We start from the raw sequence: 19,555 nt of genomic DNA, 5'->3' as shown, positions 1-19,555 counted from the left end.
TCTTCTTCTCTTGGTTTCTTTCTTGTGGCTTGATGCCTTTCTTTATTGTTATTTTGAGTTTCCTTTTCTTTAAATTTTTTTGTGCATCTATTGTAGGTTTTTGGGTTGTGGTTACCATGAAGTTCCTATCTATCTATCTATCATCTATCATCTAACTATCACAGTCTATTTTAATCTGATAGTTACTCAAGTTTGAATGCATTATAAAAGCACCTAATTTTTAAATCCTTTCCCAAGTTTCATGTTTTTAATGTGGTATTTTACATCTTTTTATATATCCCTTAAGTACTTATTGTAGTTATAGTTACTTTTACTATTCTTTTTCTTTAAGCATTTTTTTAAACTTTATTTTATTTTTTCAGTGTTCCAAGATTCACTGTTTATGGATCACACCCAGTGCTCCATGCAAACATGCCCGCCTTAATACCTACCACCAGGCTCACCCAACCTCCAAAACCCCTCCCCTCCAAAACCCTCAGTTTGTTTCTCAGAGTTCACAGTCTCTTATGGTTCATTTCCTCCTCTGATTTCCCCCAACACCCTTTTCCTCACCTTTCAATCTCCTCCATGTTATTCCTTATGCTCCACAAGTGAAACCATATGATAATTGACTCTCTCTGGTTGACTTATTTCACTCAGCATAATCTCCTCCAGTCCTTCCCATGTTGATACAAAAGTTGGGTATTCATCCATTCTGATGGAGGCATAAAATTCCATTGTATATATAGACCCTATCTTCTTTATCCATTCGTCCACTGAATTTATCAACTGTGACCATTGCTGCTATGAACATTGCAGTACAGGTGGCCCTTCTTTTCACTCCATCTGTATCTTTGGGGTAAATACCCAGTAGTGCAGTTGCAGGGTCATAGGGTAGCTCTCTTTTTAATTTTTTGAGGAATCTCCACAATGTTTTCCAAAGTGGCTGTACCAACTTGCATTCCCACCAACAGTGTAAGAAGGTTCCCCTTTTTCCACATCCTCTCCAACATTTGTTATTTACTGTCTTTTGCTAATTTTGGCCATTCTAACTGGTGTAAAGTGGTATCTCAATGTGGTTTTGATTGAATCTCCCTGATGGCTAATAATGATGAGCATTTTTTCATGTGTCTGTTAGCCATTTGTATGTCTTCTTTGGAGAAGTGTTTATTCATGTCTTCTATCCATTTTCTGATGTGATTATCTGTTTTGTGTGTGTTGAGTTTGAGTTCTTTATAAATCTTGGATATAGGCCCTTTGTCTGTAGTGTCATTTGCGAATATATTCTCCCATTCCATGGGTTGCCTCTTTGTTTTGTTGACTGTTTCCTTTGCTCTGCAGAAGCTTTTGATCTTGATGAAGTTCCAAAAGTTCATTATCGCTTTTGTTTCCTTTGCCTTTGGAGACATGTCTTGAAAGAGTTTGCTGTGGCTGATGTCAAAGAGGTTACTGCCTAAGTTCTCCTCTAAGATTTTGATAGATTCCTGCCTCACGTTGAGGTCTTTTATCCATTTCGAGTTTATCTTTGTGAATGGTGTAAGAGAATGGTAAAGTTTCATTCTTCTATATGTAGCTGTCCAATTTTCCCAGCACCACTTATTGAAGAGACTGTCTTTTTTCCACTGTATGTTTTTTCCTGCTTTGTCGAAGATTATTGACCATAGAGTTGCTGGTCCATATCTGAACTCTCTACTCTGTTCCACTAGTCTATGTGTCTGTTTTTGTGCCAGTACCATGCTGTCTTGGTGATCACAGCTTTGCAGTAAAGCTTGAAATCAGACAACTCTTGGAATCATTCTCATATGACATCTTGTGAGAATGTGTGCATTCTCATTGTGTCAGGAGGCTGCAAAAATTCTAAATTTTCATGGTACTTCCAATTCAGTCTTTTAAAAATCAGTAATTTTTAGTTGATTTCTTCTTACCTTTGTGCTATGTCAAAGATTTAAAACTTGATGTGGAATGTCTCTTCTAAAGAAATTGGTGTCTTAAGAATTCAGTTTACCTGTTTGCCATGTGTTGTCAGTTCCTAGATGTGTAAAACATTATGACTTTTTAGAATATCTGGTCCTTTCTGTAAGGCCTAGAGAAAAAGAAGAACTCATACATTTTATTAGTATGAGTTAGAAGAACTCATTCACTTTATTAGTTACTACAATTTTACCAACCTATTAATCTTTGCCAAAGACCAACATTTTGGATGCTTTGACTCTATTTCATATTTGTTTTCTATTTTATTAAATTCTTGATTTTTTATTTTTCTTTCTTACATGTTTTGTCCACTTTCTAACTTCTTGAGATTGGTATTTAACTAATTCTTCCTTCATACATGAGTTTAATTGATGAATTTCACAATGAGAAGTGATTTACTCATACCCTATAAGTTTGATATAAGGATTATCAGTATTTTTCAGGTTAAAGTATTTTAGTCATTATCATGAAGTCTTCTTAGACCCACAGTATTTTTTTAGAAGTGGAATTTTTAAATTATATTTGGGGATTTCCATTTATCCTTTCATTATGGTTTCCTTACATGTATCAAGGTAAACCATGCTTTAGTTGATTGAAATCCTTTGATCCCAAAAAATATTTTTCTACCACATTTTAGCAAAATTATTTATGTAGTAAATAACTATTTGTTTAGTTTTGCTAATCATGATGCTCAAATCTTCAATATTACCGCATTTTATAGGTTCAATCTAGCAAATTGTCACAGAAGTATTGTAAATGTTTCTTTATAATTGTAGTCTTCTCTATTCTTATAGTTATTCCCATTTTTGCTTATTTGAGTCTATATTTTGGAAAAAAATTTAAAAAGTTAACAAAAATTAACAGTTTTAAATCCTCCTAAAAACTGGGATTTTCATTATTTTCTGCATCACTCTTCATCTCTAGGCATACTTTCTTTCTTAATATATTTTTCATATGACTCAAGCCAAAGACAGCCACTTTAACTGACTGAACCACCCAGGCATCCCTGCTCTAGAGTTTATGATATATGTTTACAACTTATCCAAATCTCCTTTCAAATAATATTATATTTTACCACTTCACAAGTAGTGTTCTTTAAAATAAGAAAATAAGCCTAATTCCTCCTCCCCATTCCTTGTGTTGCTGCTGTCATTCTCTTATGTACTTAAGTATACATATCATATATCTATATCCATATATATATATAATACATACCAAGATATATACATAAGCATATGTAATCAAATATATTGTTGGCACTGTAATTCTAACTGTTCTCATAGATTAATTACGAATAAGAAAAATCAACACACGTCTTTTCCAGCTGAAAAAATGCAGTCAGCAGATATCAAAACTGAAACTGCTTTACCTTGTGCTCTCTGGAAGGGCTAGTGCATCCATAACTTTTTGTTTCTCACAATGTGTCGCAGAATGTTAAAATGAGACTTTTCCTAAGAACTTCAAATAAGTTCAGAAGCTGAATACACTAGATGCCAAATAAAAACATTTCTAAAACAACATGATAGAATATTATTTTGGGAGTTAAATGAATAGTACATGAAAAACACTTTGCCTTTGTTACGTAAAACTTCCTTAACCTCCATCAGTTTAGGAAAACATTTGTAATGATTCTTCCTTTGCCAATATTGTGCTCCTGTTACTTAGAGTTACAAAATATAATTATAAATGATTTTTTGCTTTGAAGTAATTATAAACAAGGAAAACTTAGAGAAAGCCTCCAAATTTATTTTTTTCTTTCATTGCTAAATACTAATAAAAACATTTTTTTCAAGATTTTATTTATTTATTTGTCAGAGTGAGAGAGAGAGCACAAGCAGGGGGCGAGTGAGTGGCAGATGGAGGGAGAGGGAGAAGCAGGTTCCTCACTAAGCAAGGAGACTGATGAGGGACTGATCCCTCTGGGATCATGACCTGAGCCAAAAGCAGACACTTAACCAACTGAGCCACCCAGGCGTCTGTAATAAAAACATTTTGCTATAAGAAATATTATATTGTGAATAAGATTGAGAGCAGAAGCAAGATGGATGTGTGCCATTAAAGAACTTACACCACACAAAGATGGTATAAAAAACATGATGTTCTTAGTTCAGCCTGGGTTCAACTCTCAAAATGGTCAACTTTAATTTTAAAACTTAAAAAAAAAAAAATCTGGCACTATAACAGACTTTCAGCTCTAAATATTGTAAGATTCTACAGTATAAGATGAGTTCATGATGACTCAGCTAGAGATTGTATTTTTCTCGCTGTTCTTACAGCTAACAGTGGCCATATGATTATGTTTGTATATGAAATAAGTATAGAAGTATAGTTTTGTCATTCAAAAGTCGGGGCCAGAGAATTTCGAGTTTATAATCCACCAGTCCCTTTTTTCCTTCCTATTGTACCATCACAGATGTAGCAGCCATCAATGTTTGACCTTGCAAAGGAGTACATGCCTTAGTGGTGAAGGAACCTGCACCTTGAATGATCTGGTGGAGCAATGTTTCCAAACAAACTTAAAGTGGAAGGACTCTAACATCTTTAAATTGTTCGATAGCCTCCAAAGTGATCTCTGTCTCCAGTATCCCCACTTTATAGTCTCTCCCCTGCTCAGAGGGATAGGTGAAAACTGTAAACTTTAAAGCATGTCTGACAACACTTAAGACTTCACTGGGTCTGACCCAGATCCCAGCTGATCTTTCAACCTCATCCTCAATGCTATCAGAACCCTGGATGATTCTTAGTATTGCTCACTACCATTGTATATTTGCTAATTTATTTCCTTTGTTTTAAAATACACTTTGTCTAGTCTTTCCTCAATCAAATCTGAGTCATTCTTCAAGATCTAAAAGTAATGCTACCTCCTCTGTGAGGCCATCTAAAATCCTTCTGAATATAATCAATTGTTGATTTGCAGACAACCAAGTAGTTCATTTGTCACGTTACTTAACACCCAACACATCTTATATTATGTTACAATATTTGCTCCAAAGATCCACCAAAAGAGAGAATTCTGATATGCTCTAAAAATACCCAATAGCGATGGGTCCTTTGTTTGGATTATATGTTTCAGCGGGAAAAAAAATACTGTTGTTCAATTTTAATAATATCAAGTAAAGGCAATTTTAAAAGGACACCCAGTTTCACCAGTGGTATAAGTAGGAGTATATTTTTATATACTATTAAGAACACAATATATAAGTTCATATTGAAAGACAAATTGCCCATAAAACTGTAACTGATTTCAAAAGAATATGGTAGCACTACATTACATATGAAAGGAAAAGGGGGATTTAAAATTTCCAATGTGAAATTTTATTTTCTGATATTTTTATACAGTTTTGTCATATTGGTGCTATAAATAGCTTTATAACTTAATGAGATTTATTTTTAATTTTTTATAATTTAATAAAATTTTTGATAGCATATAGAAAGTGAGTCTATAACCATCGGCAGGTACTTAGTTTTTACACTATTATTGCCAAAGAGCCTATTTCACACAAATACAATGATGAAGATGGAACTGACACTTAATGTCTACTTAATCCACTCAGAAGTTTCTGAAAATGTAGCATTTGCCAGCTTTTTAAAATGTGATGTTGGTTATGATTTCTTTGCTTATTTCTAATAAAAATTCACTGTTGACTTCGTATTTTTCTATTATTCAGAGCAAACCCCAGATTATATAAGCAATATGCCCCCCCCCCAACTGCCTCCATCGTAGAATAAACGGAGAAAAAAATAACTGCAAGAACTGGAATAAAGTGGGGCGCCTGGGTGGCTCAGTGGGTTAAAGCCTCTGCCTTAGGCTCAGGTCATGATCTCAGGGTCCTGGGATGGAGTCCCGCATCGGGCTTTCTGCTCAGCAGGGAGCCTGCTTCCTCCTCTCTCTCTGACTGCCTCTCTGCCTACTCTCTCTCTGTCAAATAAATAAAATCTTTAAAAAAAAAAACTGAATAAAGTACTAGTGATTATTTGGGGATGATATACGTATTTTTATCGTTATGAAAGAATACTTACATTAGTAGCGAGAGTAGTTCTGTAAATGGGGGAAAAAGAAAAAAGAAATGAGGAAAGAGCAAGAAGAAGTTAAAGAACAAAACAGAACAAAGCTGTGCCCTGACGGGAAGACGCCCCGGGAGACAGGCAGCCTCAGGCCCCGCCGCCGCCGCACTCCCGCCGCGGCCTCAGTTTCCCTGACCAAGGCCACGGAGCCGACTGCGCATGCGGCGCCCGCCCGCCTTGGGCTCCGGACAGCAGAGGCGCAGGAACCGCACGCACCTGCCGCGCGTCTCGTCCCACACGCCCCGCTGTCCCGCCTCAGTGAACAGGCGAAATCCCCCCTCAGCGCCGCAAAAACTGTGCGTGTACTTTCGATTACGGTGCTCCGCGTCCCCCACCCACGGCGGCATGGCTGTAATATCCGGCAGCTCTCCCGCTTCCAAAGGGAACAGGCAGTTTCCTGAGAAGCCAGACGCAGGCGGAGCGCCTGAGGGGAGAGGGAGAGCGCCCGAGAACTTGTGCCCTGACTGCAGCGCCCGCGCCACGTAAGTTCGCTCCTAAACTTGGTTTTGCGCGGCCGTTTCGGCTAACAAACAAGAGCATCACAGGCCCAAGCGCAGGGCAGCGGGAAGGCGGCGGGAGGCCGGCGCGGGGAGCTTAGCTCCCGCCACTCAGTTTCTCCCGAAGACCGGGGCGCCCGCGGGGCGACCCCGGTCGCGCCGCGTCCCGGTAGGCGCCGCACCCCTCAGGCGCCACGGGCAGCCGGGCACGGGAGACGCACCAGTGCCTGCCGCCTGCGCTGCGGAAGGGGACTGAAGTCTTCCTCGGGCAGGATGGAGGCACCTTCCACTCCCGCCGTCCGTCCCCTAGGGGCGCTGGGTGGTGTCCTCCCTCCTGAGACGTGTCCTGCCTGCCCCCTGCCGGGCACCGGGAAAACAGCCTGGATGGCCCTTGTGTCACTGACCACTAACATCCCGGAAGACGACTTCTTGTGTGTGTGTGTACTAGTAACACGTAATATTCCGTAGAGACAGCAGTGGTGTATGGAGTTATTCAATCTCACGCGAATCGATTGTTAAAAATAATCCTAAGGTTTAAGCGTGTTTATCCTGCACTGTTTATAAATGTGTGTTCCATACACAAACTACATCAGAGTATCTTGTAGTATTTGTTGAAAATATGGATTTGGGGCATTTTTAACCATCATGCGAGATGATTCTTATAGACCATAACTTTTGTAAACCATTGACTAACTCCGTCTAGTAGAACCATCTCATTCTATTTCATTTGGATTTAGAATCATCTTAGCTTGGATACCTCAGTCCTGCTTTGCAGCTAATAATAATAATAATAATAATAATAATAAGCTTTGTAATCCATATATTCCTCCCCAAAAGTTTTAAAAATATTAAGTCCAAGAAAAGAAATCTGCAATTTGTCCTATAGTAACACCAGCAAAACTCTTGCTTTACTCCATATTTTTTAACTCTCTAGCACCTAATGAACTGATTTTTTTTTAAGAAAAGGATTTTTATTTAGCCTAGATTTTTGGTAATGTACCCCTGATAAAATGTACTGACACAGTAACTCATTGCCTCAGTTGCTAATTACAGAAAGAGTATATTAGCTGTTGAAAATTAGAAGTAATTCATTGACAGCCTATTCATTGTTAGTCTATACAGTTATGGATGAAGAAGGAATTATTATTTTACCCTTAATATTGATAAGAAAATCAAGGCTTGGGGCACCTGGGTGGCTCAGTTGATTGGACATCTGCCTTAAGCTCAGGTAATGATCCTGGGATCCTGGGTGAGTCCTGCATCAGACTCCCTGCTGAGTGGGGAGTTTCCGTCTCCCTCTCCCTCTGCTCTGTCCCTCCCACCCCATTCTGCTCTCCCACCCCCTCCAGCTCATAAATCTTAGAAAGAAACAAAATCAATCCAGGCTTACCCAGTCCCTTTTTCAAGGTTTCACAGACAGTAGGTTTTGAACCTTCTAAGTTGAACCTGATAGCCTGACTCCAGAGCCGCTGGGACACCCAAAGATGGCTCTGTGCTCCTCCTGCTGGCTCCCCCTGCATCAGTGACCTCCATGTCAGCCCTTTGTGCTGTGCCTCTCTTGCCTGTTCTTCCTTCTCCTGAGATGTACCCTTTCCTTGTTTGCATCCGTCCGTGTTTCCTTCGCACTCACATTGACTCCTGGATGAGAGAAGTGTCACTATTTCTGTCCAAAATGGTCCTTCACGTACATTTGGAATTCTATCTTTTCTGTCTCCTCAGATAGGTACAATGCACCAGCCATGGTTTTAAGTTGTCATAACTGTCATGAATTATTTAATACTCCCAGTGACCTATAATGTAGTTACTATTAGTATTACCACCTTATGAGATTACTCACAGAGGCACAAAGAGATTATGTATTCTTTTCGTGGTCAAACAGCTAGTAAAGAATGGATCCAGTATAGGAACCCAGGCGGACAGGCTCTAAACACAGCATATTATGGTGCCTTTCTTCAGTTGTCACTCTTGTTCCTGCTCTAGTTTTATTTCTACTGGAGCTCACCCCCTCTATTACCAGTGCCTTCAGACAGCTTTGTATTATAAGCTGAAAGGCCTGGGTATTTGCCATGCAGTTAATAATTTTTTGTTTCTCACAGGAAATAAATGGACAATGTCTAATTTCACAAAATGTAGAGACAAAACAGAATGTTGAGAAGTGTATGCAAAAGCTTTCTTTATCCTGAAGTTATGCTTGGCTGCTCTTTAGTATTTCATTTAGTATCTCAAATGAGGTAAGAGAGTTGTTGTTACATGTTGACAGTAGTTTGTCCTGTATGATACAAGATTGAACTTAAGTATTGTACAAACTTACAACAATGGCACAGGAAGCAGATGCTCAGTCGTGTGGAGGGAGCTCAGCTTTGACTTATGGGCTAAACTTTGGGGCACCTTTGAGCCTGACAGTGTCTTCCACTTGGGCTCCAGGACTGCCTCAGTCACTGTCGAAGAAACACCTCCTTGGATGGAAAGCTGGAAACAGTGGGAACACCACTGCTCAACACTGTCGTAGAAAAAATAAAGGGAGAGTCAAAGCTGCATGACTGATCTCTCTCTCTATGTCTCATGAAATGCTCTACTCACTGAGAGGAAATTATTCAAACTTCCCCAGATATGGGACTCTGTCAGATATGGGCAGAATCTTAAACATCCACACAACTGACTCACTTCTCTGTAAGCCTATAAACAAAAATAAAACATTATAAAGCATACAAATGTCCTTTTCTTCCAGTTTAATAAATTCTCTTTTAAGAGAGAGCTCCATTCTTTGCCACTCTCCTCTCATGTTACTCAGGTATCCACCCAGGCTCTTTTCCCCAGCAGTTCCCTGTTTTCATCAAGCTCACTGATGACTTCCATTATGTCTCTTTCTCAGGGAGACCATCACTGACTACCCTATGTATGAATTCAGCCCTAACACCTCATATCCCTATTGCCTGCTTATTTCACACCCTGATAATTTTTCTCTAGAATACTCATCATCATCTAACATTTCATATATTACATGTATCATATAATATGTATGTATATGTTTATATATATAATTTATATATGTAATATATTTTGCTTATTAGAGGTCTTCTCCTAACAGAATAGAACTCCATGAGGAAGGAATTTATATCTATTTTGTTCATTGCTGAATACAGAGCACCTAGAATAATGCCCAGCACATGGCAGGTATACAACACATATATAAGTTAAATTAATGATTATTCACAACCTAAGAATATCTTTAGTCCTTCTCTTATATAAACTCCACATATTTAGTCTTTCTGGTCACTTCCTCCTTCTTGATACCCACACCACCTACCCTTCTGAGACACATAGGCTTTTGGAACTCATTTTATGTATTCATCGTGTGGGAGATAAAAAAAAACATCCTTGCTGTTTTGATGCATATACTACAACCGCTCATATCTTACTTTACCCATAGATCTTTCTCCTAGTTGCAAATCAATTCAAATGAGCAAATGCTCATGTAGTGCCCAGTAGGTGCTGAGAATTGTGGAGGCCTTACCTTCACTGAACTTAGTGTTAAAAGATTCAAGTGAACATGACAAAGTATGGGTTGAATGCTTACCAGCCTGTAATGCTTTCATTCAGGTCTCCACAATTCTATTTAATGTCTATGAGTCTATGAGTATATCAGAACTAAATATTTCTAAAAATTACAACACCCACGAAAAACAGACTTGTATTTTTCTTTTTGACATTTACCCAGGTGTCCAAGGTAAAAACCAAGGAGTCACTTTAGATGCCTCTCTCTCATTTTAATCTTCCAAGTCATCACACATGCTGTCTCTTCTCATGTTTAACCCTCTCCCTCAAAAGAAATCTTTTGATTTCTTCTTTCAAGCTATATTAGAGCACCTTTCTTTTACTGGACACTATGCCATGCATATGTCTATCATGGCATTTCTCTACTTATGCTGCCTGACTATTGCCTGTCTTCTCCAGTATACCCTAAGCTCTTAAGGTATAATTGTAGTAACTGAACTCTGAGCTGAAGGGATGTGTGATCATCATGATCAGTTATCCACGAGATATCCTTAAAGGAAGGTGACCTAGCCTCCTTCCTCCTTTCTTCTTCTGCTGGTTAGAAGGGACATGTGATGATAAGTCAACTTGTACCATGAAATGGCATTGTTAAAAGATGGCTAAGCGAGAAATAAAAGGAAACTTTGCCCCTGATGACTTTGTGAATTATAATCTTTATCTTTGTTGACTTGTGACAAAGGGTAGTACACTTTCAGCTTTTTAAGCAGCGGCTTTCTAGGCTTTTCTGTTATTCGTAGAGGAACCAAAGCCTAGCTAAGATAGATTCTAAAGCACTTTGAAGGTTGAAACTCTATCTTACTCATTTTTAGATAGTGATTAGGTAATGAATTAGGTAATAAGTTAGACTGGATATCAAATTTATGCCTTTTGTGGGGCACCTGGGTGGCTCAGTGGGTTAAGCCTCTGCGTTGGCTCAGGTCATGATCTCAAAGTCCTGGGATCCAGCCCCACATTGGACTCTCTGCTCAGCAGGGAGCCTGCTTCCCCTTCTCCCTCTGCCTGCCTCTCTGCCTACTTGTAATCTCTATCTCACTGCCAAATAAATAAATAAAATCTTTTTTTTAAAAAAGAGTTATACATTTTACAAACTGTAAGATGAACTGAAGTCTCTAGTGAGACATACACCTTGTAAATAGAGGGGTTGGTCTGGAAATAGATTGGTGGCTTGATGACTGTGCAGGAATAACAGGATCTGTTTAGATCACACTATGTATTATAATGACTTCATACCTAATGAGTCAATAGAGAACCCTGCAGTTTCCCCATCAAGAAACTTACCTATTTGCTAAATGTGTATTTGAGGAAATTAATTCTGATAGGTTAGATTTTGGAGTAGTTAGTGCAGTGAGATTGCTATTCAACTCTTGCTTTTGCCACTAACTGACCATAAAGCCTCTACCAATCCTTTAACTTAAATATCTGTACTATCATTACTTTATCCAGTAAGAAAAGATAAAATTATTTAACTTCCAGGGATTCTTTTAAGGAAAAAAAGATATATACATATATGTCTTTTTTCCTTAAAAAATCTTTTAAAAGATTTTATCTGTTTATTTGACAGAGAGATAGCACAAGTAGGCAGAGCAGCAGGCAGAGAGAAAAGGTGAAGCAGCCTCTCTGCTGATGCGGGGCTTGATCTCAGAACACTGAGATCATGGCCTGAGCCAAAGACCGCTGCTTTAACTGACTGAGTCACCCAGGTACCCCACCTTAAAAATTTTTTTACCAAGGCTTTTTATGCAGAGGGATTCCTGAGCAAGAACATTATTTTTAGAGAACAGAATCACTGGAGACAAATGATACATATGTGCCATCATAGATAACGCTAGGGATTATGGGCATGTTAGAAGAAATCTGTGATCTACTGGTGGCAGGCTGTATACTTCTCCCTTAAAAACATACAAAACATAGGAAGTAGATATGCACATTCCTTGGATAACCATTAAAGATGACTTTGGGATCTTACATTCTACTGTGAGGCTCTTCTGCATTTCAGGTCACCATGGCATCTGGACCCACCATGACAGAACCCATTTGTCTAGTGGAAAACCACGGAGAGCAGTTGAATGTGAATCGAAAAGCGTTACAGATTCTTGACAAGATTTCTCAGCCTGTGATGGTGGTAGGCATTGTAGGGCAATACCGGACAGGAAAATCCTACCTGTTGAACCGCCTATTAGGACAAAACCATGGTGAGTGTTGTCCTGGGACTGGAGTCATTTGCTTGGAACCAGCGATACTGCAGATTGGTGATGCTCCTCTGATGTCATCTAAAGGAAGAGGCTGACTCTACCCAATAAAGCAAACTTGTAATATTGACCATCTAATGAACAACCTCAACCCCATTTGTTCATAAAACCTCTTTTCTCCAATAATGAATGCCATTTTCCACACCCTATTAGAGATCCAACCCCCCTTTTCCAACTAGTTCCTCTGGATCCCATCCACTCTTCTCAGAAACTCAGCTTCTACTACTACTTCCTTTCTTTTTCCTGTATCACTCCTGCCAAACCTGTAATGTCATTTCAAGAAACTTCAAATTACTTTAATATTTACCACTTTTGTTAGAAGAGGAAAGGAAGAGAAAAAGGGGAAAATCTTTTTTATCCTATATGTCATTAGAGCTGCCATTTTATTTTTCTGCTCCATGTCAAGGCAAAATTTTCATAAATTATAACCCCTTCTCTCTCTTTTTTTAGCCTTTTCAAATATGTAAACTTTAACACATACAGAAGAGTACCTAAAACACAGTGTACAATAAAATGAATAAAGTGAACACCTGTGTAACCATGGCTTGAGTCAAGAAATAAATCATTGGTGGGGCATCTGGCTGGCTCAGTTGGTTAAACATCCAACTCTTGATCTCCATTCAGGTCTTCAGCTCAGGATAATGAGTTCAAGCCCTCTGAGCCTGAGTAAGCTTTTATTTTAAGCCCTACTTACAATAAAAATTAAAAAAAAGAAAAAGAAAAAGAAAAAGAAAAAAATCACTGTCAACACCCAAAGGCCCAAACCATACACTCTCACACTCTCACTAGTGCTCACCGATGTTTTGATTTTCATGATACTTATTCCTTTGCTTTTTAAAAATGGTTTTATAGTCTATGTTTGTATTTCTAAAGCATACTTTATTTTGGACTGCTTTTAAAATTGATATAAATGGAATTTAATCAAGTTCTAGTCTCAGATCACAGCTCCAAATGTGAAAATTTGTCATTCTTTTCCATTCCTGGTCCCCAGCATTTACTCCTAGAACTTGTACCTCTCTTCCCACATAAAACAATTCCACACTTAAAGAATCTTGATGGGGACAGAGACTACCTCCATCCATAGAGGGGAGAACCTACTTTACCAGTCTTGCAGTTGGACATGACAGGAAGCTTCAACAGTCATATGACCACCTGCAACTCTGACTCAAAACATGTGATAGACACACTGGGACAGTGTCCGTGCATTGGGCACAGGTGGTCTGAGCAGTATCACAGTAGTGTCATGCAGCCATCAGGGGCTGCAGAGATAGCAATCCTAGCCTCAGTGTCCAGTGTCAGTGCTGTGGACAGTAGCCAGACACTGGCTTTGTGTGCGCCTCCATTAAAGTCCAGTGTTGATTCTGCTACCGGCTGCATAGCCTCAAACCTGTATTGTGGCTTTCCTGGAAATAAAACAAGGTCCCATTTAAAAAAAATTTTTTTCTCTTTTCAATTTTTTATTTAAATTCTAGTTAACACACAGTGCAATATTGGTTTCTGGAGTAGAAGTCAGTGATTCATCACTTATATACAACATCCACTACTCATCACAAGAAGTGCCTTCTTTAATATCCATTTCAATACCCATCACCTATCTAGCCCATCTTTAAGAGTCTCTTATGGTTTCTTTAAGAGTCTCTTATGGTTTGTTTTCCTCTCTCTTTTTTTTTCTCCCTCCCATATATTCATCTGTTTTGTTTCTTTAAATTACACATATGAGTGAAATTATATGGCATTTGCCTTTCTTTGACTTATTTTACTTAGCATAATACATTCTTAGCTTTGTCCATGTCCTTGAAAATGGCAAGGAATGAAAGTTTGACTTCTTCCTAGCCCATTCAGTTGCCTTTTATTTCTTTGTGTTGTTTAGTTGCTGAGTGGCTAAGACTTCCAATACTATGTTAAATAATAATGGAAGGGGGGACATCCTTGTCTTATTCGTGACTATAGGTGAAAGGCTCTCAGTTTTTCCCTATCAAGGGATATTAGCTGTGGGTCTTTCATATATGGCCTTTATGATGTTGAAGTATGTCTCATCTTTATATACTTTACTGAGGGTTTTTATCAAGAAAGGACACTGTATTTTGTCGAATGCTTTTTTTTTTGCATCTATCAAGATCATATGGTTCTTATCCTTTCTTTTATTAATGTGAATTAGTAATAATTAATTAATAATAATAAATATTATAATTAATAATATAATAATAATTAATGATTAATGTGAATCAATAATAATTCTTTAATTAATTAATTAATCTTTTATTAATCCTTTCTTTTATTAATATCACATCAACTAATTTGTGAATACTGAACCAGCCCTGAAGCCCAGGAATAAATCCCATTTGGTCATGGTGAATAATTCTTTTAATGTACTCTTGAATTCAGTTTGCTAGTGTCATGTTGAAAATTTTTACATCCATGTTCATCATGGTGAATATTGGGATATTGGCCTGTAATTTTCCATTTTAGTGGGGTCTTTGTCTGGTTTTGGAATCAAGGTAATGCTGATTACCTGGTAGAATGAGTTTGGAAGTTTTCTTAAATGGAATTAAATTTTATGTATTTTTTGATGTATTCTTTTGCTCAACAAGAAGTTTTTAAGATTCATCCATTTTTTGTATGTACCTATAATTTATTTCAAGGCACTGTAGTAACTTTTATCTTTTTTTAAAAAGATTTTATTTATTTGACAGACAGAGATCACAATTAGGCATAGAGGCAGACAGAGAGAGAGGGGGGAGGAAGCAGGTTCTCTGCTAAGCAGAGAGCCCGATGCAGGGCTCGATCCCAGGACCCTGGGATCATAACCTGAGCTGAAGGCAGAGGCTTTAACCCACTGAGCCACCCAGGTGCCCCGTAAGTTTTATCTTTTATGAACAAAATTGTCTTAGATATTCTTGCAATTTTATCCTGATGTATAGGTACACAAACTTCTCATATAATATATCCTGAAGTGGAATTTCTACGTTACAGAGTATTTGTTTCTTTAGGACTTCTAGATAATATCAATGTCTTTTTCAACTCTCTGTTCAAGTTACATGTTTATTAGCAGCAATTAAGAATTCTCACATCCAAAGAAAAATTTTTGACTCTTACTGTTATGATGACTACTTGGTTCTATGTCATGTGCCTCACTATAAATAAGGTTAAGTACACTTTCACATATTATTTGCCCTTTGTAATTCCTATTTTGTTAAATGCCTGTTGAAGTCTTTTTTAAAAATTGTAATTGGATTGTCTTGTTTAGTTCTTACTGATTTTTAGGAGAACCTGCCTCTGGCCCCATTAGTCATTAGTCATTTATTTCTATGTAGACCATGCAGCCCTGGTTTTTCAAATATCTTACCTCCTCTCTGGCTCAGCAGCAGTAGGTGCTGAACTTCAGTCCACTAAACTCTAAGCATCCCCATACATCCATGTTGCTTTCTTCTCTTCTCTTGCAGGCTTCCTCCTGGGTTCCACAGTGAAGTCTAAAACCAAAGGTATTTGGATGTGGTGTGTACCCCACCCCTCCAAGCTGAACCACACCCTGGTCCTTCTGGACACTGAAGGTCTAGGGAATATAGAAAAGGTAAGGCAAAGGGGGAATCTTGACTCTACTTTTCATTTGCTACCTCAATTCAAGTTCTATTACCTAGTCTTAAAAACTCTAAACCCAAGTATGAAAACGAGAATATATTTCTCCCTGAACTTACTTTTCTGGTCACCTCAAGTATTGGGGTATATAATAATAACATCTTCTTACTTTTAACAGTTGGATAAACATACAGTTTAGTAAATACTTAACCAAACAGCTGAATTCCCGTGTTCTGTGCTAAATACTACAGATACCGCAGCAAATAGGGCAAATGCCTAGAGCTTAACTGCAGGAGACAACATGTACACAGTGTGATCAGTACGGGGAACCATGCGTAGATGTAGGCAACTAATCCAATCACATGGCTTCGAAAAAGCTTCCTGGAAGAAATAATATGTAAACTGTAACCCATGAAGTCAGTGGGACCTAGCAGTTCAAGTATATGGATGTGATTTAGAAGTAGGGGATGTGGGCGCCTGGGTGGCTCAGTGGGTAAGCCTCTGCCTTTGGCTCAGGTCATGATCCTAGGGTCTTGGGATCAAGCCCCGCATCTGGCTCTCTGCTCAGCAGGAAATCTGCTTCCCTCCCCCACCCCACCCCCCCGCCTGCCTCTCTGCCTAGTTATGATCTCCGTCAAATAAATAAAATTTTTAAAATAAAAAAAAAAAGAAGTAAAAGAAGTAGGAGATATGAAATAGGGTTTCAGTAAAGTAATTTATTTAAATCCTCTTCAGACGAAGTTTAGCTATGCCAGGAGCATTCATGAAGGGTTTTAGTTCAAGTCTCTGATTTTAGAGATTACTTCTTCTCTGACTTATATAAGAAAATGACCTTGACCCACTGAAATTATCTTACCTTATATAATCTTACATATTTTCTCTTTATACTATTAAGTGAAACAAATTATTTCTCCTTATTTTACATTACTCTGAGCCTATATTCAAAGTAGCATTGGTAAATATCTGGCTTCCATAAATGTGGGGAGAAAGTATTCAGAGATTCTGTGCTCAGCTTTAAAGCTCTTAACAGTAAATTCAATATAAAAGCAAAATGATTCTCTTGATGTTGAAAACGATTGTTATTTGGCCCAAATCCCGCTTTAAAAAAAAAAAAGCAATCTACGTTGGATACTTTCAGGGACAATAAGGACTTGAGGAAATAGTTTTTTTCCCAAAAATATGAAAAAGTTTTCTAGTCTTCCAGTTCAAATCTGATAAGCATAGAATCTAGATACTGCACTTGTACAAGGCAACAGGATATACTGTGTTGTAAACTGCTGATGGCAGCAGAACCAGTGGCTAACACTAAAATTGTGGAATGCTTTGAGATATCTGACTCTATTTTCCTGGTCTTCAAAGAATTTCAGGTCTTCCCCTGAATGTTGGTTCCAGTTTTGCCCTCCATAACCAAGACCCCATAGTGACCCTATAGTCACTTCTTGCTCTGAAGTTGCACGATTCTTTTTTCCATGTGAGAGATTATAAGCTTGGTTGCCTTTATCTGCCCCTTCTTAAGTCATCTTAAGAACAATAACTTTTGCATCCATACAGCCAAATGCAGTAGGTGCATTTAGGTGCCTAAAGAGTAGTTGTAGAATTTTTTTGAATAACATTTGTGTTGCAAATATAGATAATATGAAGAAAAATTTGATAGAGGAATAATTGCTCACATTATTGTATGTCTGCTGTATTCTAGGAACTGCATTAGACATTTTACCCATATTGACAATGTCATTTACTTCTTTTAATAGCTAAGGTACTGGGGCCCTGAGAGGGTACTATGTTAACACTAATAATGAGGTTGAATTTATCATTGTCTTCAAAACTTGTGTTCTTTGTCTTAAGATTTCAGTAATATATAGTAACAAAATAATAAATGAAAAACTGAATGAATGAATAAATCAATGGGTGCAGAAATAGCAGCCTTCTAAGTCCCTTGTCTAATGTGCTTTCTAGGTCGACCCCAAGAATGACTCCTGGATCTTTGCCCTGACTGTGCTTCTGAGCAGCACCTTGATCTACAACAGCATGGGCACCATCAACCACCAGGCCCTGGAGCAGCTGCAGTATCCTTTCAGGGACCAAAACACCAAATTTCATTGAGTTTACAGGAATTGCCATTCTCAACTGAGACTGTCATCTTTTCTGTGACTTAATTGTCATGGTTGCAGAAAGGAGTGAGAGGGACCCAGAATAAAAATTAGTGCTTATAACATTTATTTCTATCTGAGATCTGGAAATTGTGATGTAAAGTACTTGTTCCTTAGCTAAGTTCCTAGCTATGTGACTGAACTATCACAGCTAATCAGGGCGAAGTCATCCTCAAAGTTCAGTGGGGTAGACGACTCTGCCAACTTTGTGAGTTTCTTTCCAGATTTTATTTGGGCTCTACGAGATTTCACACTGGAAATGAAGATAAATGGACTCTTCATAACTGAAGATGAGTACCTGGAGGATGCCTTGAAGCTGCTTCCAGGTCTCAGAGTATGGCTTAAATGGTGGCAGATTTTTTAATGATGGGATTAACTGAGCCCTGTCATTCAGCATATGACATAAATGTTTATTTGAATTTGAAGCCAGTGCTAATGGTGATTGGGCTTTGTGGGTTATTATTACTTTAAAGTCTTTAGCAATTGGAGCTTAAGCTCATTAACAAAATTCAGGACCCAATATTAGATCAGATAATTTAATGGTAATTGATACCATGAAAAAATATTTCCAGATTTCAATCAGTGCTATAACTTTTTTTTTTTTTACATGGTTATAAGTGTCATTTTTTTAAAAGATTTTATTTATTTGACAGAGATCACAAGTAAGCAGAGAGGAAAACAAGAGAGAGAGAGGGAAGAGAGAGAGAGGGAAGAAGGCTCCCTGCTGAGTCCCTGCTGCGGAACTCGATCCCAGGACCCTGAGATCATGACCTGAGCTGAAGGCAGCAGCTTAACCCATTGAGCCACCAAGGTGCCCCATTGCTATAACTTCTTGAGGCCCAAATACTTTTGTGGCTTGTTAAGTGTTCACATTGAAATCAATTACTTATTTTTTTTTATATTTAGCATTTAATATGGAGAATATTAGGGGATGTTATTCCATAAGCTACCAAATATATGTATGACAAGTTACATTAAAAAATAAAATACCAAAATTTTTAAAAATGCTATTCAGTGTGACTTAGGAAAGTCACAGTAAATGTCCTTTAACCTTCAGAATATGTTCCTTGATGTTTTCCTGACCACTGCTTTATTTACATATTAAAATAAAAAACAACTTTATACTCCATCCTGAAAAAACCTGGAATGGTTTTTCAAGTAGCTTCAAATCTGGAATGTAACTCCCCACACATAACACATTTCCTATGGGAAAATGCTTTCCTGGTTTATTAAATTTGGGAAGTTTTAAATACGAATTCTCCGGATTTCATGTCTACCATGATGGCGCTGGCCTTCATAGTTACTCCTCATTCCTTCGTTCTCATCTGCAGAGTCTCGTGGGACTTATTTCGAAAAGCTTCTGCCCCCACACTCCAAACACGATGGTCTCTCTCTGACTTGGCTGACAGGAGTGTATGTCCAGGACTTCCTGCTGCTGCATCCCATCTCCGTTATCACCGGAAGTCCGCTGAGGGTCAACATCCGTGACAAAGTTGCTAACATCTCCTTCATT

General features: G+C 38.2%; 1 protein-coding gene and 1 long non-coding RNA gene across 3 annotated transcripts in view; one reads left to right on the top strand and one right to left on the bottom strand.

Moving 5' to 3' along the window:
• The window catches only part of LOC132001097 (uncharacterized), a 15,114-nt gene extending 8,305 nt beyond the window's left edge, over positions 1 to 6,809 (bottom strand). The window contains exons 1-2 of the long non-coding RNA XR_009399526.1: positions 6,734 to 6,809; positions 5,971 to 5,989 (exon numbers count right to left, since the gene is read on the bottom strand). This is a non-coding gene — a long non-coding RNA (uncharacterized LOC132001097). The remainder of the gene's footprint in view (positions 1 to 5,970; positions 5,990 to 6,733) is intronic.
• The window catches only part of LOC132001095 (guanylate-binding protein 4-like), a 27,117-nt gene continuing 13,953 nt past the window's right edge, over positions 6,392 to 19,555 (top strand). Inside the window, exons 1-5 of one of the 2 annotated variants that reach the window (XM_059375317.1) lie at positions 6,392 to 6,497; positions 12,064 to 12,259; positions 15,760 to 15,887; positions 17,849 to 17,958; positions 18,172 to 18,368. In XM_059375317.1, the coding sequence (XP_059231300.1) occupies positions 12,070 to 12,259; positions 15,760 to 15,887; positions 17,849 to 17,958; positions 18,172 to 18,368 (625 nt within the window). In that variant the 5' untranslated portion in view covers positions 6,392 to 6,497; positions 12,064 to 12,069. The remainder of the gene's footprint in view (positions 6,498 to 12,063; positions 12,260 to 15,759; positions 15,888 to 17,848; positions 17,959 to 18,171; positions 18,369 to 19,555) is intronic. The other variant, XM_059375318.1, reaches the window with a different exon arrangement.

Source organism: Mustela nigripes, chromosome 14 (assembly GCF_022355385.1).
Source record: "Mustela nigripes isolate SB6536 chromosome 14, MUSNIG.SB6536, whole genome shotgun sequence".
Classification (NCBI taxonomy): Eukaryota; Metazoa; Chordata; class Mammalia; order Carnivora; family Mustelidae; genus Mustela; species Mustela nigripes.
This window is presented reverse-complemented; position numbering and strand designations above follow the sequence as displayed.